Source organism: Colossoma macropomum, unplaced genomic scaffold (assembly GCF_904425465.1).
Source record: "Colossoma macropomum unplaced genomic scaffold, Colossoma_macropomum, whole genome shotgun sequence".
In the NCBI taxonomy this organism is placed as follows: domain Eukaryota; kingdom Metazoa; phylum Chordata; class Actinopteri; order Characiformes; family Serrasalmidae; genus Colossoma; species Colossoma macropomum.
In genome coordinates, this window is record NW_023494800.1 from 10658070 (window position 1) to 10672948 (window position 14879).

Consider the following 14879-nt stretch of genomic DNA (forward strand, 5'->3'; position numbering starts at 1 on the left):
AGATAGCAGCATCATCATAGGAAAGGGGAAGATTTGATATAAACAGCCTCTGGGGAACAAACATCAGAACTAACTTTACTTCTGTGCATACAGAGAAAACAAGATTGTACAAATGACTGAACATCACAAGATGCTCCTGATCACCAGTACGATTCTGATAGGACTCAGAAAGAGTTATGACCAGGATGACACCTGACTTCTGGGCATGAAGCTGAAGCAGAAAACAGTATCTGCTTTGCAGTTGGGAGATTCTAATGTTAAAATAGGCAAATAATAATAACACCCTGGCTTGCCTGAGGTTTAGTCCCTTATCCAACCAGATGCATTCAGGTTCTTGTTACTTATTATAGCCACAAATGGTTCAGTTGTTCCCTCCACTCAGTGCCTTAATTCCTCCAGCACCTTTTTACCTCTAGACATTCCCTGTTGCCCATATCAGTTTTGATAAGCAGGTTGACACATAGGCAAGATTTAATTTAACAAACTAACCTTGCTACTGTCCCACTCCCAGTTCTGGTAGGCCAACTGCCACCATAAATATGGAAGCAGGATCCTTAGATGCAGAACTGTCCAACCTAATTTTTAAAAGACTATCTTCAGATGGAGTGATAAGGTTGTAGCCACCATGTTTGCAGTAAGCTTTGTGACTCATTGACATAGTTGTAACATGGTTCTGGCCATCTGTGGTCTGACTTAACTCTTTTTTTTCAAAATACACAATAACATGACCCATGTGTCACAATTTTATTTATTTATTTATTTTTCACAAATGACCTCAACACTGAAGGAGCATTAACAAGCCCACAATAATGTCCCAAAATTGTTGAGAAAATTATTTTCCCATTCATCAAGTTCTTTGATTCAGAAGAGCTGCTGGCACAGTAAAGCAGGTTGATCGGTTTCACCGTGACTATCCTCTGTAACACATATAACTATCTGAAAGAGTATCCCCAGCAAAGAGATTGATGGTCATTAGGCAAGTGTCTAAGGCAAAAAATAAGCCCTCACCCACTGATTAATAAATCTACCATCCAAATGAAATAAAACTAAAATTAAACACTCAACAAGAACTATAAAATATGTATGATTATTTTGTAGTATGTAGTTTGTAAATCATTCCAAAAAGCACTGATCACTAAGTAACTCAATATCAATGACTAAGATGAAAACGGTCTGCTTCCCTCAGGGACTTGTCCTCAAGATCTTTGTCACATTTATAGAGAAGGTGCTGGAAAGTCCCATTCTGGCGAATTCGTCTTGAAGCTGGAAAATAAAACTCTTTTAAATAAGCTTGTTATACCTTATCAAACTGTTACATTTGTGAGGCAGATTTATGTTTTATCATATTAGCCACAGTGGTGGGGTGCCAAAATATAATTTTTGTGGCACAGCATACACCAAATGTAGTGAATGTAGTGTTTGATTCCCAAAATTATTCATTATTAGTGGTGTAACATTCTGAACTGAAACTGAAATTCACGGTTCAGCAGCCTATGGTTCAACTCACGGTGCATGTGACATGAACCACATTTTTTTTTTTTTGTCGTTTTTTTTTTTTGTCACACCGAGAGCAATAACATAGGCCATAGGTCTGTTGTACACATGCGCCCATTTCAAATTGTAGAGAACAAAGGCTTAAGCTGGGGAAGGCACAATTCATTGCAATTACGATGGCTAGCTGGACAAATCATCATCATCATTACTTTAAAAATAGCACCTACCAGCTAAACTCTTGATGAAAGAGAGCTTTAAAGTGTGACGGTTACATTTATTTATTTGTTTGTTTATTTGTTTGTTTATTTAAGATATCTTTTAGTCATTTATTTTCTCCTTTAAAAAAAAAAACCCATGGTTTGTATATGCACAAGTTGCAATGAACTAAATAGAAGTGGATGACTGAACCAAACCGTGAAAGGGGTGAACCATCACACCTCTATTCATCATAGATCACAGATTCTCTGATTTTAAGTGGCATGATTTTAAATGATGTTGTGTGGCATTACAGCAAGGTAGCAAAAGGTCACTCACATGCATCAACACCAATCCTTTGATTTCTGATTCTGACATAGTTTTCCCAGCTTTGACCTTCATTCGCAATCCCATGACAGAAGCTGTGACAAAAGTGGTTTGCTGTGATTAATATACTGGATATACACATTACCACTCATGACTGACACATGAAGTTTTTATGTGCACAAAGACATACAGCATTTCATGCTTACATTGTGTTGCTGAGACAATCGTTAATGATGTCTATACTTTAGTTTGATATTAAACAAACTGTAAACTGGGCTCACAACCTGTCTAGTGTTTAAGAATGAGCACATACAGTGTGTTTTTCGTACCTGGTAGTGGAGCAGCTGTTACAAAAAACAAAGGGAAAATGCATTGGCTTTACTTTATTAGCATGAAAACACATTTGTAAGTTCTTGTGATTGTAAAAGCTTAGCACATTTTAGCAGGCTTCATCATTTAGTCTCAACTGGGACTAGAGGACTACTATGTATTATATGTATTAATTTGTCTGTATAACCCAAATGAGATTAGCTCACCACTGTAGCAGAGGAATGGGAAACTGGCCGAGCAGTCTTCATCTGTCCAGTAGCCTAAATAATGCACAGCTGTACAGTGCTGATTTCTAATTTGTCCAAATGAGTTCAAACCATTATCAGGTTCTGGTTGTTTTGATTGGACCTCTGGTCTCCAGTATGTGAAAGTGGAGTTGCTCTGATCTGACCACAGTCGGTTTCTATACAGACCAATCCAAACTGTAGAGCCATTTGTAATTCTCAGTATTTGCTGCAGCTCAGTCTGGTTCCTCACACTGGCCAGGTCTGTGTAATACTGTCTGCAGAAACTCTGAGCTTCTGCCCAAGACTTTCCTTCAGAAACCCACACATATGTGTTGCTACCTACAGAAGAGAGCACTGAAATGGTCACATTTTCTTTTGTTGCAGATATCAGGTGCATGCACAGACATTTTAGATGAGATACAAAAAACCGTATGTAAATTTTGCTTTTACAATAATGAAAAAAATGGTTTGACAAATCACTCGATAGGGCTGACACTTTTTGTACGTTTGGGTGTTGTTCAAAACATCATCACCTTTCTAAAGGTGGCTTTCTGAAAGAGATTCATTATCAGCTGAATTTCTAACTTCGTGGCAATGGATGTTTATGCAAAGATTGAAGCGAAGTCAAAATAAGGAACGCACCCAAGCTCTATTCCTGCTGTAAGAGGTCAAGAATCTGAGGGCAAAGGGGCATTGGCTCACTTTATGCATGTACCTGACAGACACTACAAAATGGCTAAATGCTGAAATAGTCAGATTGCAAAAAATATCAGTTAATACTATCAGTAAAGTTTCACTGCTTGTCAAAGATGATGAGTATACTAGAACAAGCCAAGTTCAAGCAATCAGTGTCAAGATTTTTTTGTTGTTGTTTGTCCGTTTGTGTTTTTGAGGTAACATAACTTGAGATACATTTTTTCGATGAAAAAGAAATAATCTAAAAACTTGCAATCGATATATCTGATATATAGTGGGGTCCAAAAGTCTGAGACCACATTATTATTATTTTATTTGTTTAAAATGGAAATAAACAACAAGAACTTGTAGAATTTTGACATGGCAAGTACAATAAAAAAGAAATACTCAAGATTCTGCACTGTTTTTGGTCATTACATTATTTAAATTTCAGCATTGGTTTACATTAACCATGTAAAGGAATTTGTACAAAAAGCTCAGATTTTTTTTTAGTCATATCACTTCCTTTGAGGCTTGTGTTCAGAAGACTTCAAGATAGATCTTTGAAAAGTTGTGTATTAATACAGATTATAAACTATGTAATTTTTTCTACTTTTTGACCCCACTGTACATAAAATCAATATAGAGAGTAGTTGTTTCACTTCTTTAAATCCTACCATTAGAGCAAATGAATCCCTCTCTGGTAGTACAGGGTTTATCAAACCATTCCCCTGTTGAAGACATGTAAACACACAGCTCTTTCCCATTGTAGTTATCTGGTTCATGGTACCACCCTCGGAAATCTCTCTCTCCCTCCTTATAGAAACTGTCATTATCCAGAGACCATCTCCAGCTGTCCAGATCATCATACAGTCCAATCCAGGCTAAACCAGAGTAGCTGCCATTTACTGTGTTAATGAGTCTGTTCATTTCCTCCATGTTATCAATGGTGGCCAGGTCAGTGTAATTCTCTCTGCAGTATCTCTGAGCTTCAGTCCAGCTCTTAGTCTCATTAACAAAGTGATAACGATTAGATGTCGTTTCTAGAGAAACAAAAGAAATCTGAGAAATTATGTTGCTTTTCATTTTGCAAACAATAGATATCAAAACATACAAAAGGATATCAAATTACATATCAAAAACAGACATTTACTCACCATTATAGCAGAGAAAAGGCAGAGTGTGACCACAGTTTTCATCTGTCCATTGTCCAGAGTGATTGAATGACACAGCTGTACAGTATTCACTCTGTCCAGCATTATCTGGTTGTCCTGCTTTCCAGTAGCTGAAAGAAGAGTTGCTCTTATCTGACCAGGACCTGGTTCTGTACAGGCCGATCCATACTTGATGATAATAATAATAAAAATGTGAATTTACCAGTGATCTTATTTTCTGGTTCTCAGTTTCATTCCTCACACTGGCCAGGTCTGTGTAATGTTCTCTGCAGTATCTCTGAGCTTCAGTCCAGTTCATGTACTGATTAACTAAAACATATTGTGTACTGACATCCAGCCTCCCTAAAAGGGAAAATTACAATTTTTGACATTTAAGAGGAAAAGATAAAAAAAACAATGCTTCACTGGCTATTTTAATACATCACACCCACAGCATCACAAACAGAGTATATATAATGTATATAAGAATATATACAACCCCATGTCCAAAAAAGTCGGGACGCTGTGCAAAATGTAAATAAAAATAGAATGCAATGATGTGCAAATCATTTAAACCCTATATTAAATTAAAAATAGTACAAAGACAACAAATCAAATGTTAAAACTGAGAAATTTTATTGTTTTTTGAAAAGTATTTGCCCAGTTTGAATTTGATGCCAACAACATGTTCCAAAAAAGTTGGGACAGGGGCAACAAAAGGCTGGTGAAATTGTGTAATGCTAAAAAAACACATGGTGGTTAATTGGCAACAGGTCAGTACCATGATTGGGTATAAAAACAGCATCCCAGAGTCTTTCAGAAGTACAGATGTCTTTCACAGAGTCTTTCCACTCTGTAAAAGACTGCACAATCAAATAGTGCAACAATTCAAGAATAACGTTTCTCAACATAAAAGAGCAAAGAACTTTTGGTTCTCATCCATGGTACGTAATAACATTAAAAAAAAACTGTTGAGCAGCTGAAATCATATATCAAACAAGAAAGGGAAAACATTTCACTTTCAAAACTACAGCAACTGGTCTCCTCAGGTCTCAAACACTTACAGAGTGTTGTTAAAGAAGAGGTGATGAAACACAGTCGTAAACGTGCCCCCATCCCAACGTTTTTGGAATGTGTTGTTTGCATCAAATTCAAAATGGCCATATATTTTTCAAGAAACAATAACATTTCTCAGTTTTTTTCCTTTAAAAATATGGCTTACGTGATTTGCATATCATTGCATTCTGTTTTTATTTACATTCTGCACAGCGTCCCAACTTTTTGGGAAATGGGGTTGTACTTGACAGTTATGCTTACCATCATAGCAAATAAACCGGAATGTAGAGGAGCAAGAGTTCTCCTGCCATGTCCCATCATAACCTGAAAAGTATGTACACAGACTGTTTCCTATGAAGTTAACAGGTTTCTGTATATACCAGTTTCTGAAGTTTGTCACATTCTCCTCATAGAAGCTCTCATCATCCAGAGACCATCTCCAGCTGTCCAGATCATCATACAGTCCAATCCAGGCTAAACCAGAGTATCTGCCATTTACTGTGTTAATGAGCCTGTTCATTTCCTCCATGTTATCAATGGTGGCCAGGTCAGTGTATTTCTCTCTGCAGTATCTCTGAGCTTCAATCCAAGTCTTTTCCTCGTAAACAAAGTGATACCGATGGTTGACACATGAGTGCCCTGTGCAGAACTCTTTATTGGAGAAAGATTAAGAGAAAAGCATGATGTTTTCTGAAAGCAGAGAAGTACAATTTATCTGAGCACATTATAGTTTTTTTCATGTGACCATTGTTCATTGTTTCCGCCATGCAATCTGAGGCTACTTTAATGATATTGGTGCTTTGCACCCTGTGGTGGCAGTATTACTAAACCCAGCAGGCCTTGGCCCACCCAAAGATCACTGCGCAAATGTACTTTCAATAGTGAAATATTTTTAATAAATGAACTAAAACCAAAAATAAAAATTAAGTTGCTGTTCTATGAAAATTTCTTTTTTTATATCGACCAGTCATAATTCGAGTTTATAACAGCTGTATTACTGTAGCTATGAGGCATTTGGAACGCTTTTCAACAAATAGGGTAAAAGCACATCATGGGGAAAAAGTCTCTTAAATAAAAGTCTACTGCAAGATCTTCACTGCCGTATATAGACTGGAAGTCTATGAACATGGCTTATTTAAAGCATGAAAGTAACCAAGCATATATCATTACATTAATACAGTAACTGCAAACTGGTTGACAGCTCTTAACATAGATCGATAAATCTGAAGGTGCAAATGCCAGAATATTTATGAGAAAATTCAAGCAGAGTACAAATAGGATATAATTGCTTTTTGTGCAAAGCATGTTTGTTTTCCTCTCTAATATGAGCTCTATGTTTTGTGTATTTCAATGCTTTGCAGATGCCTCATAGTTATGGTTGATTTACAAATTTGTTGTAGCTACTGGCTGCAGGAGTGAAATTCAGCCCACCCACAAAATTTCCATGCCCATCCATAACTGCAGCCCTGGGGTGCTCCTTCCTTCAACCCTCTTGATCACACACAAATTACAATTTTTTAAGCAATTTTGAATGTCATTTTTGTATATTTTTGTTATATTTTTGCCTTTAGCCTTAATGATGATATTTCACACTGCTCTGATCACCACTTTCCATCTTTCACTCTCTCCCTCCCTGCTGCTCCTGTCCATACCACCCTTTCATGCTCTTCTTTTACTCAGCGCAACCTGGACTCCATTCTTCCCTCGTCTCTTGCTTCAGCTATCCTAACTACCCCTCCCCACCCTGACTTTTCTTCTCTCTCCCTGGACACAGCTACAGAAACTTTCCTTTCTTCACTCTCATCTGCAATTAACCTTCTGTGTCCTCTCTCCTCCAGGCCAGCAAGATCCTCCCTTCATGCCCTCTGGCTGACAGGTGTCCTGTGCAACAACCGGCAAGAGCTAAGAAAGGCTGAGAAAAGGTGGAGGAAATCCTTTCTTCACTCCAATCTTTGCTCCTACCAATCCTTCCTTTGTAAGTTCTCACTTGATGGAACTGCTGCAAAGTCATCTTTCTACAGCGGGAAACTGAAAGCATCAGTATCTGATCCACACAAGCTCGTCAGCATTTTCTTCTCTCTCCTCAACCCTCCTTCTCCCCCACCACCCTATTCGCTTACCCCTGAGGATCGTGGCACCTTCTCTGAGGAGAAGTTTGAAAGAATCCACCAGTCTTTTTCCTCTGTCTCGACTCCTTCCATCATCGCTCTTAATCCCATAATCATTTTTTCTTCTTTTTCAACAGAAAATGTCCTGCAGCTACTCAAATCCAGCATTCCGACCACCTGCCCTCTGGATCCCATCCCAACCACTTTGCTCTTGTCAATCTCCATGGACCTACTGCCCTTCATCACCTTTGTCATAAACAACTCCTTGTCATCAGCCCATGGTACATCAGCATTCATGACTGCAAGGGTCCTGAAGAAGTCCATGCTTGACAGCTTCGATGTCTACTGTTACACACCAGTATCACTCCTTTCCTTCCTCTCAAAAATGTTTGAACGTACAGTCTATAATCAACTTTCTCACTCAGAACCAGCTGCAGGACCCCAACCAGTCTGGCTTCAAAACCGGCGCACTCAACAGAAACTGCCCTCATAGCAGTGACTGAAAAACTGACATGGGTACCAACCTTGGAATCACTGGCTCCATGTGGAAGTGGTTTGAGTCCTATCTGGAGGGGCAGGTAACATGGTCCACGTCCACTCCATGCAGGCTCTCCACTGGTGTCCCACAAGATTTGGTGCTGGGCCCTTTTCTTTTCACTCTACACTCATTTTCTGGCTGATGTCATATCCTCTCATGGCTTCTCTTACCAATGCTACGCTGATGACACCCAACTAATGCTTTTCTTCCCATTCTCTGTTACTCAGGTTTCCAGTCGCATCTCAGGATGACTAACTGACATCTCTTCATGGATGGCAGCTCACCACCTGAAGCTCAGTCCTAGCAAAACTGAGCTGCTATTTATCCCTGCAACTACAGGTCCTCATCATGATCTTGCCATCTCATTCAAAAACTCTTTGGTCATTCCGTCTGTGTGATTTTTGATGACCAGTTATCATTCTTAGCTCATATTGCAAACCTGACTGTGTCATGCAGGTTTCTTCTCTACAACATCAAGAGAATTCAACCCTATTCTCTTGAGAGGCCACCCACATGGTAGTTCAGTCTCAAGGCTTAACTACTGACTGATCTTCCTGTGTGGGCCATCAGGCCCCTGCAACTCATACAGAATGCAGCAGCATGGCTCGTCTTCAATCATCAATGTTCACTCATGTCATTCCACTGCTGTGCGCCCTTCACTGGCTTCCTGTAGCTCCCACATGAGATTTAAAACCCTGATGCTTGCATACAAAGCCAAATATGGACCAGCCCTTCAAGCTTTCAAGTACAGCTCGGCTTGACCCGCCATCCTTCAAGACGCACGGAAGACAAGCATCAAGACCCTTCTTTGTCCTGGCTGATGGAACAAACTTGCACTGGCTGTCTGAACAGCAGACAGTCTCATGGTCTTTCAATGCAGACTAAAGACACATCTCTTATTACAGCACTTAAGTGAGCACTATTATAAGTACTTATTGAAATGTTTTGTACTACACTATGTCTAATTCTGTTTCTTTGTCTGTAGGTATCAACATACGCTTGTGTTTCAGGAGTAGCTTTTACTCTATCCTATTTGTACTAGCTAAGATACATTCTGTGAGTAGACATCAAAGCACTTTTGTAAGTTGATCTGGATAAGAGCGTCTTCTAAATACTGTAAATGCAATATATGTGTGAGTGTGTGTGTTTGTGTGTGTCTATTATAATATATGGTGATAAAATGATAAATAAAATAGAAAACAAAATAAATGATAAGATGGAACGAACAATTAATGTTTTTTTTTCTCATTGGAGGGGCTTAATTAATCTGACGCGGACGCTACAGTTTCATCATAAAAATTATAAAGCATAAATTAATAATTAACCCTTTAAACTACAAGGTCCCATATGTGGGCAACACTTCAGTTCACAAGTTTTATTATTATGTAATTTATATTTCAAGGAATTTACAGTACAGTAATACAGCAGTTATGGAGTAATACGTTTTAATATTAACAAATGGATAAGTCAACAACTGATATAATTAATATTTCTAAACCAAAATGCATAAAATACCTGTATAATATCTGCATTGTTAAACAGGAAAAAAAACATAAGATATGGCAAAAGGAGGAGTAAAAGATAAAAAAAATACTTACTACTGTAGCAGACAAAAGAGAGTGTGACTGAGCAGTTCTCATCTGTCCACAGCCCTAAATCACTGAATGATACAGCAGTGCAGTGCTGACCACCATACTCTCTATAAACATTCAAACCATTGTCTGGTTCTTCAGGTCTGTAAGAGATATATGGTCTCCAGTTTTCATATGTGGAAATATGTTGGTCTGACCAGAGTCTGGTCCTGTGGAGACCAATCCAAACATCATAGCCACCTGAAATGTTGACAATTCTTTGATTCTCAGTTAAGTTCCTCACACTGGCCAGGTCTGTGTAAAACTGTCTGCAGTAACGCTGAGCATCTGCCCAAGACATGCCCTGGTTTATCCAGATGTAGTTGTCAGCTCCATTTTTACCTGAAATACATTTATAATTTGATCTATTATGTCTACAAATGAACAACCAAAACATATCCTGGACAATCGGTAAAATATTCATACCATTATAGCAAACAAATGTGCGATATGTTTCACATGGGTCATCAGACCATGCTCCGTAAGAGTGCATGTAAACGCACAGCTCCCTTCCATTGTAGTTATCTGGTTGATGGTACCACCCACGGAAATCTCTCTCTCCCTCGTTATAGAAACTCTCATCATCCAGAGACCATCTCCAGCTGTCCAGATCATCATACAGTCCAATCCAGGCTAAACCAGAGTAGCTGCCATTTACTGTGTTAATGAGTCTGTTCATTTCCTCCATGTTATCAATGGTGGCCAGGTCAGTGTAATTCTCTCTGCAGTATCTCTGAGCTTCAGTCCAGCTCTTACTCTCATTAACAAAGTGATACTGATTAGATGAAGTAGATGACATCACTGAAAGTATTTGAATAAAGCAAATAAATGAGGGATCACAGACACTGTGGAAAGAGTTATATTTTGTCAGTTTTGCATGACAAAAACAGAAACTACTCACCACTGTAGCAGAAGAAAGGAAAAGCTTGACCACAATTTTCATCTGTCCATTGTCCAGAGTCATTGAATGACACAGCTATACAGTATTCACTCAGTCCAGCATTATCTGGTTGTCCTGCTTTCCAGTAGCTGAAAGAAGAGTTGCTCTTATCTGACCAGGACCTGGTTCTGTACAGGCCGATCCATGCAGCGTAATAATAATAATTTACCAGTGATCTTAACTTCTGGTTCTCAGTTTTGTTCCTCACACTGGTCAGATCTGTGTGATGCTCTCTGCAGTATCTCTGAGCTTCAGTCCAGTTCATGTACTGATTAACAAAAACATAACTTGTGCTGGCATTCTCTCTCCCTGAAAGAAACATTTGGAACAGTCTACAAAAAGTTCAAAGGAAAATAATACACTACACTATTAAAAAAGGGCAATGGTTCTCTATAGAACTATGAACACACAAAGAACCATTTCTATGCTTAAATGATTATTTGCATTGTGAAATAGTTCCTCAGATTGATGGAGAATATGTTGTATATGGTTTTATATGGAACCATTTTGAGAAACGTTCTATATAGCACTAAAAAAGGGTTCTGCGATGGTTATGATGTCAAGCTTGTAATAGTAGAAGAAACATTTTTGGTGCTGCATAGAACCCCTTTTAAAATAATTTTATATAGAACCATATGCAACACATTATCCATCAATCTGAAGAACCACTTCACAATGCAAAGAATCCTTTAAGCCTGCAAATGGTTCTTTGAGTGTTCATGATTGTATGTAGAACCATTGTCTTTACTAAAGAACCCTTAAAGAACCATCTTTTTTTAAAAGTGTATGCTTACTTCTTTCTTAATCTGTTATTTTATCATAAATATGCAACAGTTGTGCTCACCATCATAGCAAATGAATGGGAGTGTGGAAGAACAAGATATCTCCCACCATGATGCATCATAACTTGAAAAGTACACACAGTGAGAGTTTCCACCCCAGTTTATAAGTTTCCTTCTATACCAGTTTCTAAAGTTTTTCTCATTCTCTTTGTAGAAACTCTCATCATCCAGAGACCATCTCCAGCTGTTCACATCATCATACAGTCCAATCCAGGTTGGGCTGTTGCTCCTGAAGTTTACTATGTTCATAAGCTCCAGTGTTTCTTCACTGTTATCAATGCTGGCTAAGTCAACATAATGTTCTCTGCAGTATCTCTGAGCTTCAGTCCAGGTTTTATTCTCATTCACCAAGTGATACTGACGAGGAAGACAAACGCTGACGGCGCAAAAGCCTGTTGAAAATACAATGTCAGTTTTGTAATTTGAACATGTTGAAATACAGAGGTAAAGACATACAGAGTTATGCAAAGCTATGCAAAGTTATAGTGTCATATTTAAAAACCTCACTTAATTATATCATAGAAAGAAAAATAGATGCTTTATGGACTACATTTTTACATCTGAGGTCAATCTGATCTCAAACATTTTTTTTTTAATTTTTTTCCTTTTTGGTGTCTGAACAAAATGTTAACCTGTATTCCAGAAAATATATGCACAAAGTAGGTCTGCCCATAAAGTATGAAAGCCTATAAAGAATGCACAGCATTCTAAATCATGCAAAATTATAAAATAAATGAAATAAATCTGTCATACTTTTTTCATGCTTCCCTATAGATGATCCATAGGTACTTCAATAGTGAACATAGTTGATGATCAACAACATCAATCAACCTTTATTTAACCTCTGAGAACACTGAGGGTGACCCTCATTTACAATGTTGCTGAGTTGATACAGAAAAAAGGGACTCATAAAGTGTAAAAACATATTAAATAATAAAAGGAAATTTAATAATGAAAATGATTCCAATCAGGTAAGTATAAAAAATAAAACATTAATAATAAAAATATATAAAAGACAATAGAAAATATAATACTATATAAAAAAGTTAATAAAACCAAAAGAAGATAAATAAAACAAAAGGAGGATAAGATCACAAAAGGAAACTAAAATGAATTAAAATGAAAATAATAATAAAATAATCAAGAATATGACTAGCCCTGCGATGGACTGGCGACCTGTCCAGGGTGTATCCTGCCTTCCGCCCAATGACAGCTGGGATAGGGTCCAGCACCCCACCGCGACCCAGAAGGATAAGCGGTTTAGATGATGTATGTATGTATGTAGAATATGACTAATATTAAACAAGCAAATAAATGAATGGGGGAAATATAATAAAATAAAATAAAATAAAATAAGACAATAATAGTAAAAATCAGGTAAAACAAGTGCATGCAGAGTGGAGGTGGTCAGAGAGTAAAAGTTTAAAATGACTGAGTGACCCAGCGAGCTGAGCTTTAGTGTTTCCTCTAGTGAGTTCCAGCTTGCTGGTGCTGTAACTAAAGGCAGATTTTCCCAGTTCAGTAAAAACTCTCAGAATCTGGCAAGTGATCTAACCACTGGAGCAAATCTGATAATAACTATTATTCACAGACATCATTGAAGTAATATATACTGGCATGTGGTCAGAGAGTGTTCCATAAATAAAAATAAATCAGTGTGTTTCCCGCTGTGCTGCTAGTGAGGGCCGACCAACTTTTTCATACAGTCTGCAGTGATCAGTGTTATACAGGTCCCCAGTAATGAACCTCATTGCAGAGTGATAGACTGAGTCTAGTGGTTTGAGGGAACTGGCCGATGCATGTTTGTATATTACATCATCGTAGTCCATGACAGATAGTAAAGTTGCCAAACATTGCGGTAAGGGTTAGATTTAACAGTAGGTCTTGGTTTTGTGTTAAAATTAGGATTGGGTTTAGAAATAGGGTTAGATTTAATTAAATTCTACCACGGTCAACTTCAAGTTCAATGGCATTTAGTAGATATTTAATTGAATTGAAGAGTTAAAGACAGACATCTATGAGGCATATACAGTGTACTATTAAAATAAAGTGTTGCAGAGAAATCATGTTCATTCATTTATTACTCTTCTCTTTGCTGCAATGATTTGAGCTGTTAAAGTATTGATATGATACACAAAGTCAGAGATCATATTAATAATCTTAATATTGGATTTTTTTAGTTAAATTTGGAAGCAAACAAACATGTTTAAGATTTTTTTTTTTGCAAATTTGAACGCAAAGTTATGACAAGCAAAGTTATGACAAGCAAAATGACAATTAAGTATTTAAGATACTGCACTTTTTATACATTACTATATTCAAATTTAACTGTGTGACCGTTTTAAGGTTTTTGTTCATATAAAAGTCTAATCTTTTCAATTGTTTTGTCATATCTTTGTTCATACAGTTCTCAGGTGGATTTGATCTACACATCAAAGTCTTTTGCATAAAACTTGTTGAGCTCATGCCAGTTTGAATGCACATTATTATGCTGATAAAGTAATTTATACAGAAAAGCTTTGCATTAAATTAAAAAGACCCCACTGTACATGGAAGTTATAACATGAAACACAAGAACAGACTTACCTAACAGCAGCAACAGTTGAAACATGATTCTGGAGAAATATAAGAAAAGACTTAATAACATAAACATGGTAGGGATGCATACATTACACTGACCATTACAAGCATTTTTAAGCCATATTGCTAAAATAGTCTTGCTGGTAATGACATTGTGGTAAGCTTAAGTCTTGTTTTACCTCAGTGATTTTTACTCTCGTCTCTGCTCCTCTCGGTCGTGATTGTTCATGTGTTTTCTTGTCTAAAGAACTAATAGTTTTGTTCAGACGAGGGAGGGGACTGGCAAGATGTGACCACTTCACAAAGTAATCAAAAACCTGTAAAACCAGTTCATCAGTACACATTACAATAAAGGGGTTGTATTTAACTAAGAATAGCTTTTTATGTCCAAGCAGAATTATATGCCGTGCAGATGTGATGAAAAGAAAAGTGTACTAAAAATTCAAACCTAACGCTGTGTTGGAACTTTAAGAAAAACAATCCATTGAGAAGTTAAAGGTAATAATTGATAAAAATTGATATGTACAGTTCTTCTCCTTCACTTACTCACCATCCTCTCAAAGCTATTCCTTCTCATGTTTACTGACATTACCATATCATGTTATTGTTTACAGATAAATACTATATTTCTAAATGATTTGTTCTTCCATAGTTACCAGGTTACAAAGGATGTTACCAGAACACTGCAGTATTGTAGAGTAAATCCTGCCTCCCTGTAACACAGAATAAAAATTAGAACACATAGAAGCACACCTCTGAAAACATTTCATATATTTTTAAAT

At 37.3% G+C, this 14879-nt stretch overlaps 1 protein-coding gene across 1 annotated transcript; it reads right to left on the minus strand.

Moving 5' to 3' along the window:
• Positions 1–1182: 1182 nt before the first annotated feature.
• LOC118820441 (C-type mannose receptor 2-like) lies at positions 1183–14128 on the minus strand. Its single transcript, XM_036588790.1, has 11 exons — positions 14104–14128; positions 11520–11909; positions 10637–10984; positions 10162–10536; positions 9703–10077; positions 5720–6109; positions 4406–4765; positions 3926–4291; positions 2553–2912; positions 2029–2111; positions 1183–1263 (listed from the first exon to the last, which is right to left on the minus strand). The coding sequence occupies exons 1-11, from the start codon at positions 14126–14128 to the stop codon at positions 1183–1185; spliced, it is 3153 nt and encodes a 1050-aa protein (XP_036444683.1).
• Positions 14129–14879: the final 751 nt, after the last annotated feature.